This window comes from Lupinus angustifolius, unplaced genomic scaffold (assembly GCF_001865875.1).
Source record: "Lupinus angustifolius cultivar Tanjil unplaced genomic scaffold, LupAngTanjil_v1.0 Scaffold_253, whole genome shotgun sequence".
Taxonomy (NCBI): Eukaryota; Viridiplantae; Streptophyta; class Magnoliopsida; order Fabales; family Fabaceae; genus Lupinus; species Lupinus angustifolius.
This window is the reverse complement of record NW_017727367.1, coordinates 706,465-714,857: the sequence shown is the minus strand read 5'-3', so window position 1 is coordinate 714,857 and position 8,393 is coordinate 706,465. Positions and strand designations below refer to the sequence as shown.

The window sequence follows — 8,393 nt, the reverse complement described above, 5'->3', positions numbered from 1 at the left end:
TTCTGTTAATCGATTATCTTCATCCTGTAATCGATTAATTAGGGGTGATTCAGCATTAAGTGTTGATTTTCGAAAAGCGGCTATTCTAACCGCTACACCTATTCAACCCCCCCCCCTTCTAGGTGTATTGTAACCACTGATACCTAAAAGGTTGGTCATTTAAAGCGGTTCATCGCGGGCTTGGAACAACGTCGGTGATCGCCACAACATCGTCGACCCGAGCCTTCAAGAAGGCGGTCCCCTCTGCAATTTCAACAACGGCACCCTACCCCACCGCCTCAAGCAGATAGGCACCGTACAGACAACCGAAGGCCACGGAGCCCAGTTGATACTAACCCTATTTCAGGAGGCTTTGCCACCGGGGGCACCTCCAAGGCCGCCCAGAAGAAATATGTGCGGGAGGTAATGCACATCGCCGCCAGGAGCTCCCAGCAGAGGCAGAGCTACAGATCAGCGCCCCCTATTACATTCGACGATCGCGATTATGAAGGTGTCGTCCGAGGGCACGATGACCCCCTCGTCATCACCGCCAAGCTCAATAACAAGAAGGTTAGCCGCCTATTCATTGATCAGGGTAGCTCAGCTTACATCATCTTCCAGGATTTGTTTGAAAAGATGGAACTCCATGACCGCGACCTCCTGCCATATGATGGGCAGTTGGTCGGATTTTCCGGCCAGCGAATCACCCCCAGGGGGTATGTGGAGATTTGGCAAACGATCGGCGACCACCCTATGAGTAGGACGGTCCAGACAAAGTTCTTGGTCGTCCAGTGCGATTCAGCATACAACGCCATTATCGGCCGACCAACTTTGAACAGGCTTGAAGCGATCGTCTCTACGCCCCATCTATGCATGAAGTTCCTCTCAATCAGCCTCCAAGTCTGCATAGTGAAAGGGAATCAGCACTAGGCTCGCAGTTGCTACCAGATGAGTCTCCGCCCCCACTTCAGCAAACAGCACGCCCCCCTTCCAAAAGACCTCGGGGCGTGCATATGGTGGAACTGGATGTCCTGGCGGACGAAGGAGACTTTCGACCACAACTAGAGGGGGAAAAAACAACTCTATAGTTGGGCCAATCCTCAGGACAGGTAGTGTATCTTGGCAGTACCCGTCCGCCAAGTCAAAGGTTGAGGCTGGAGGCATCTTTGAAGGCGAACCAGAACCTCTTCGCCTGGTCAGCAGCAGACATGCCTGGTATAGATCCTTCCTTTGTCTGCCATTGGCTAACGACAAAAAAGGTGCTAAGTCGGTGGCGCAAAGAAGGCGTAAAATGGGGGCTGACAGAACCAAGGAGGTCGCCTTGAAGGTTACCGAGTTGCTAGAGGCGGGTTTCATCCGCGAAATCATCTGGGAAGTGGCGGATGTGCGTGGACTACACGGATCTCGATAAGGTATGCCCTAAAGACCCTTATCCTCTTCCCAATATTGACCATTTGGTGGATAATTCTTCAGGCTATCAATACATGTCCTTCATGGACGCATATTCCGGGTACAATCAGATTCCGATGTACCCTCCCGACCAGGAGAAAACAGCGTTCATCACTGATCAGGCTGCCAACTGCTATAGCGTCATGCCTTTTGGGTTGAAAAATGCTGGGGCGACTTATTAGAGAATGATGAGCAAGGTGTTTGCCGGCCAGACTGGAGAACATATGGAAGTTTACATGGATGATATGATCGCCAAAAGCCTCTCCGACGAAGATCATGTGGCTCAATCCAGAGAAATGTACCTTCGGAGTGGAGGCTGGCAAGTTCCTCGGTTTTCTTCTGACTAGTCGAGGGATTGAGGCAAATCTATCCAAGTGCCAGGCGATCATCGACATGAGGAGCCCCCGCACAGTCAAAGAGGTTCAACAGTTGAATGGACGACTAGCTGCGTTGTCCAGGTTTCTCCCGTCCGCCGCGAAACATTCACTTCCCTTATTCCAGTTGTTGAAGAAGAGCAAGAGGTTTGAATGGTCTGACAGTTGCGAAGCGGCATTCAACACTTTCAAACAATATTTGGCCGCCCCCTATTCTCTCCAAGCCAATGCCTTGCGAGGTTCTGTATGTATATCTGGCCGTGTCCGACGAGGCAGTCGCCGCCGTGTTGATCCGAGAAACGGCAGAAGGAAAAAACCCTGTCTATTTCACAAGCAAAGCCGTGCAAGGCCTGGAGCTGAGGTATCAGAAGCTGGAAAAAGTGGCTTATGCATTGTTGATAGCCACGCGAAGGTTATGCCAATACTTCCAATCTCATGCAACTGTTGTCAGAACCAACCAACCAATCAGGCAAATCTTGCATAAACCAGAGTTGGCTGGGCAGATGATCACGTGGTCAATAGAACTCTCACAATTTGACATCCATTTCGAACCTCCCACGACCATTAAGAGCCAGGTCCTATCTGATTTCATGGCCGAATTGGCCACACTAGAGGGCGATCGAGAGCAGGTGTGGACTATCTTTGTTGATGGGTCTTCTAATCCAAGAGGCAGCGGGGATGGAATTATGCTGGAGGATGGGAAGGGGTAACTATCGAGCATTCCCTCACCTTCACATTTCCAACATCCAATAATCAAGCAGAGTATGAGGCTTGCATCGCCGGATTACAGCTAGCAAAAGAAGTGGGCGCCCATAAGGTATTAATTTGCAGTGATTCCCAATTAGTTGTTTCCCAAATTACAGGTGCATACCAGACCAAGGATACCCTCCTCGGGAAATATCTGCTCAAAGTCAAAGAGCTCATTGCCGACTTCGATGAAGCAACCATTCAGCATGTGTCCCGTGAAAGCAATGCCCGGGTAGATATCTTGTCCAAACTCGCCAGTACCAAATGCTTCGGGAACAATCAGTCCGTCGTCCAGGGCACAGTCTACCACCCAAGTGTCATGGCAGTGGAACAAGTGGAGATCCCAGCCAACTGGACGGGCCCTTTCATCTGATACATCCTCCATGGTAACCTGCCCTCTGATTTAAAAGAGAAGCAATGGTTCCTCAGATGTTGCTCTTGGTACACCCTGGTCCGGGGGACACTATATCGACGGGGATTCACCGCCCCCTTGCTTAAATGTCTTGGTCCAGAACGGGCGGATTATGTCCTTAAAGAGATTCATGAAGGAAGTTGTGGGCATCACTTGGGCGCCGCCTCGCTCGCCAAGAAGGGCTTACATGCTGGATACTACTGGCCCACAATGGAAAAGGACACAGCAGATCTCACTCGAAAATGCACTCGTTGCCAACTTTTCGCTGACTTCCACAAAGCCCTTCCAGAAGAATTAACCACAACACAAGCGCCTTGGCCTTTCTGCAGGTGGGGTATGGACATTCTGGGGCCTTTCCCTCAAGCAACGGGGCAATGGAAATTTTTGATAGTCGCCATAGATTACTTCACCAAGTGGATAGAGGCAGAAGCATTAGCCATCATCACCTCAGCAAATATCCAAAAATTCACTTGGCGAAGCATAATCACTCGTTTTGGTATCCTGTCCGCCATAGTAACGGATAACGGCACTCAATTTGCCGATCGAAGGTTCCAAGAATAGTTGTCAGGCCTCCATCCGCATTAAACAACACTTCACTTCAGTGGAGCATCCACAAACTAATGGGTAGGCCGAGGCAGCAAACAAGGTCATCCTAAAAGGTATAAAGAAGAGGCTGGACGAATCAAAAGGAAATTGGCCAGACCAACTCCATCACGTACTATGGGCGTACCGAACCACTCCCCATTCTACGACCCGTGAGTCACCATTCAACTTAACATACGACGTGGAGGCCATGATCCCGGTCGAGATAGGAGAACCGACCTGGCGAATACTTCAGTTCAACGAGGGTGACAACCAATCTCTCCTCAGAAACAACCTTGACGAAGTGGAAGAAATCCGAGAAAGGGCTCGTTTGAGGGAAGAGATCATCAAGAAGAAAACCGCGGCGAAATTCAACCCTTCAGTCGTTCCCCGCTAGTTTGACGAAGGAACTCTGGTATTAAGGAGAGCAGATATAGGACGGGTAAAAGGCAAGCTGGGACCTAACTGGGAAGGACCTTACCGCATAACCAGCAAGATCGGCAAAGGGGCGTACAAACTTCAAGATTTGGCAGGAAAAGACATCCCAAGGATTTGGAACGCCGCCAACCTCCGGTTATTTTATGCCTAACCGACAACCCCATGCGCGATTGGTCGTTCTTTTGTAACCTTTTTCAAATATACATGATAACGAGGTATGATACTTTGTTTCGTTTTGAAGGATCGTTTCCCACTCATGGTTTCCTACATTCACCCAAGGGGCCGGTTTTCGCCCCCCTTGCCTGGTGCAATCACCCACCCGAGGCGAGGATCGTTTCCCACTCGTGGTTTCCTACATTCACCCAAGGGGCCAGTTTTCGCCTCCCTTGCCTGATGCAATCACCCACCCGAGGCGAGGATCATTTCCCACTCGTGGTTTCCTATATTCACCCAAGGGGCCGGTTTTTGCCCCCCTTGCCTGATGCAATAACCCACCCGAGGCGAGGATCGTTTCCCACTCGTGGTTTTCTACATTCACCCAAGGGGCCGGTTTTCGCCCCCCTTGCCTGGTGCAATCACATGCCCGAGGCGCGGATCACTTCCCACTCGTGGTTTTCTACATTCACACAAGGGGCCGGTTTTCGCCCCCCTTGCCTGATGCACTCGCCCGGCCGGAGTAGGATCACTTCCCACTTCACCGGATACACTAAAGGCGATCAAATCCAGAATTAAATCCATCATACATTCAAAGTTATTTAAACACAAATCGTCCGGCAATTGTACAAAGTCATTTTGGATACAGAATTTAAACAAAATAAAAATCGCAAAGCTGTTCATTCATTAAAGAGAAACTATTACAAGATACTTTAAAAAGAAAGATTACAAAGTCCCCCCGTCTTGACCAGGAAAAGGCATCAAAACTGGATCGTCATTTTCATCAGCTGCCAGCAGACGTCCATCTTCCACATATGCACCCAGTTGCATCCAAGTTCAATCAGTCCTTGGAAAAGCCAGAGCCAGCTGGGCCTGGGCACTCTCCCACGCCTCTACAGCAGCTTCGCCCACAAGCTTCTCCTGCTGCACATTTTCAGCTTCCATGGCCGCCTGCCTCCCCTCCAGTTCCCGAACCCGGGTTTCCAGTGACGCCTTTTCCTCCCCCAACGCCTGCATCTGCACAAGAAGTGCAGCCTTTTCTTGCTCGGCAGCATCAGCACAAGCCTTCCAAATCGTAGCCTCCTATTTCACAAGACGAATCTCATGATTCCCCCGCTGGAGCACTTCATCTTTGGCACGGACCGCCCCCTCAGATTCCATCACCTGGGCGGTAAGCTTGATCTTTTCGCTTTCGAGTAAACCCACACGGGCTGACAAATCCGTTATCAGAGCCCTGGCGACCTCGCCCAGCTTGACGAGCTCCCCCTTCTCGGTGGAATAAAGATCAGCCATCTTCTGCTTCTCCGCCTCATGTAGAGCCCGAATTTTCGCCATTGCGCTATCCGCGATCCGCGACTCTAAGACCCCATCCATCTCCGAGTACTTCTGGATGGAGGCGATGAGGACGACATTCCCCTTCACGTGTTGCAACAGGACGGGCAAGGGTAACTTGTCAAAAGCCTCCTTGGTCTGGACGTTCATAAGTGCCTGGTCAATCACTTTGGGGACGCCAACAGAAGAAAGGCGATCTTGACTGCCCTTGGAAATTTTCTTCCTGCTTGGATGGGCGGGGCGATCGACGTCCACTCCAGCTTCTTGCCCAGAGGCAGGGGTCGCCGAGGTACCGGCGCTCTCTTCCACCCTCGTTGGTGCAGACCGAGGAGTTCCAGTAGGATCAGCGGGAGGAACCGCTTCGGTAGACACAGCAAGAGGCGGATCAGCAGCCCTCTGGGCCAACTCCTGATCCACCAAGTCTTCGGGCTGCTCAGGCAGAGACGAATCCCTAGCAGGGCGCCCCCCACCCACTGAAGCTGGTTGCACAGTTGTCTGGCTGGGAGACCCCTCAATAGGGCAAGGCATGGGGAATCTCGTCCTCTGACGTTTGGAAGCAGCAGCGTCTTTCTTAACCAGGTCGGCGGCCCTCTTCAACAGCATGCTCTTCCTCAGTTTCTCACTCATCTTGGCTTTTAGTTCGACTGCACAAAAAGAAATAAAATCGTCAATAAAAGTATAAGGAGATACATAAAGCAAGCAATAAAGGCAGTCAACTTCCGGCCCACCCACCAACAAAATCCACTAAAGCTCCGCCCCCGTCCCGGATCGCCGAGCAAGGGAGAAGTCCTCCCTCATCTATCCAGTAAGTCATGGCCTTGACGGCTTCCACCTCTTCCGGAGACAAATCTTCATTCTCCACTAGAAAACCCTTGTGAGGTCGTTGATGGATGTCCCTATTCCACGCGAAGGGAAATCGCGGCGTGCCAGATTTGCTAAAGCACCAGGAGTTGAATGCCTTCTTGACATTCACCCTAAAATATCCGCCTTTCCACTTTTTCTCATTCGATGAAAATCGCGTAAATAACCCCCGCCTGGGCCGAGATTGAAGACACGTCCATCCGTGGCGACCCTCTTTGTCTTCGTCAGTATTGGTGCGATGACCGACGCGGAACATCCAAAAGAATAACTTTAATGTGCAAGGGATGTCCGCCGCCTTGCACATGATCTCAAATGCTCGGATGAACCCCCAGGAGTTAGGGGTCAGTTGGCTAGGAGCGATCTGCAAATGCTCCAAGACTTGCACGTCCCATTCCTCTAGAGGGAGGCGAAGCCCCGAACGTCGGCAGTACACCTCATAAAGGAAGAAGGTGTACTTGTCACTCTTCTCCTCCGCAAAGTTGTAGCAAACCCTTTCCCCCGACCTAGGGGCGCTGATCTCAAAGCCATGAAAAGACCTCTTGGCCACATGTACGTTGTGGGGAGTTCCGTAGGGGAACGTGCTAGGAGTTCCAAGCACCTCCCTATCGACCCACCAGTAGCGGGATTCCTCCCCGACCATCTCCGCAGGAATAGACAGTTGACGGGCCTTGGCCTTATACGTCCTCGTCGTCATGAACCTGCCATCACAAGAGTCATCAAATGCAGACTCAGACTCAGAACTGCCGCTCAAAACAGACCCATACTTGGCACGAAGTGAGGCCAAGTAATCGTCGGCACCTCCCCATTGAAACCCTATACCTCCACCTTTGGGAGGAGGAGGGACGATGCTCAACGGCTCGGGAACCTCCACCAATGCATAAGATGAGGATGGTGGTTTTTGGAAACACGGTGGAGGTCCAGGAAGGATCTCCACATCAGAATCAGATTCATAATCGCAAATGTAAACCATGAGAAACGAGTGTTACCTGGATTAGAGGAAGTAGTTGGAAGAAGTTGAAAAGAAGGAGAATCTAGAAGAAGACCACGCTGGGAGCAAAAAATCGCAGAAAGTATTCAGGGAGGATGGAAACACGTAGAAGAGGAAAAGCCACGAGACGTCCTCTATTTATAGAAAAACCTGAGCCATGGGCCCAGTGGCCAGGCCCATCCCCATCCTCATCAGGACCGTAGGAAAACACTCAATTGCAATCCAACGGAAACCCGAAAAACAAGGAAAATTCGGCGGAAATCAAAGGTCATGCCACGCGCGGGCACTTGTATAACTAGCAGTCTCTCCCACGTCATGACAAAGTTCGGCGGACATCAAGGGTCACGACAGGTAATGATAAGGCGTCCCACCCCAACGGATACATTACCCAAGGTCATTAATACCTGCCACATGGTGCGAAGAACCAAAGAGACACGTCACAAAATCTCAAACAAGAAGAGCACCTAGTTGCTAAAGTTAGACCAACTCGCCCAGTTAGGCAATCACCAGGTCGAGGGACGTCTCTAACGGCACTCGCCCGGCGCCCTGGCGAGCTCAAAACAACGCCTTTCAATCTCAGGTTACCAAGTCTCATACATTCGGATCACCCAGGCAGAAGTCGTTTGAAGATCGTTAGAGTCTCCCAACATGCTCACCCAACATCCTGGCAGACTGAGGGCAATTGTTCCACCACGAAGTAATCCAAGTCGTGTGAGGCTCGCATAGAGTCTCCCAGCATCCTGGCAGACTAGGGGCAACTGTTCCTACCCGGCGATCCAAAGACTCACATGCTTGGTCGCCGAAGTAGGTCTCGCGTGTTTGGCCAATTAGAGTTGATCTTGGAGACATTTCCTGGCACGCCATCTGTACCTCACCAACCCACCTGCCAACACGGCAAGCAGACTGCAGAATGACTGCCAAACCAGCCACAAGCTAAAAGACAAGAGTGGCGCAGAGTACGGCCCTAGCAGGCCGCCTGGCACGGAAAAAGCAACCCCCGACAATACCCTTGGTCTGCTACGTGCTACACTACCTGCCAAAGGCCCAAAGTCAGCTCTCCCCCTATAAATAAAAGTCT

At 51.2% G+C, this 8,393-nt stretch overlaps 1 protein-coding gene across 1 annotated transcript; it reads left to right on the top strand.

The window, feature by feature from the left end:
- Positions 1-405: 405 nt before the first annotated feature.
- LOC109340804 lies at positions 406-1,610 on the top strand. The gene is made up of 3 exons (XM_019578543.1): positions 406-879; positions 977-1,367; positions 1,453-1,610. Exons 1-3 carry the CDS (start codon positions 406-408, stop codon positions 1,608-1,610), a joined length of 1,023 nt encoding a protein of 340 aa, XP_019434088.1.
- Positions 1,611-8,393: the final 6,783 nt, after the last annotated feature.

What these genes read in the sequence shown, in the direction of transcription:
- LOC109340804 (XM_019578543.1), top strand. Translation starts at nt 406, where the DNA reads ATGCACATCGCCGCCAGGAGCTCCCAGCAGAGGCAGAGCTACAGATCA. An exon ending in TCCTCTCAATCAGCCTCCAA is followed by an intron (nt 880 to 976) that starts GTCTGCATAGTG and finishes CCCTTCCAAAAG; the next exon opens with ACCTCGGGGCGTGCATATGG. An exon ending in CTGGGAAGTGGCGGATGTGC is followed by an intron (nt 1,368 to 1,452) that starts GTGGACTACACG and finishes ATAATTCTTCAG; the next exon opens with GCTATCAATACATGTCCTTC.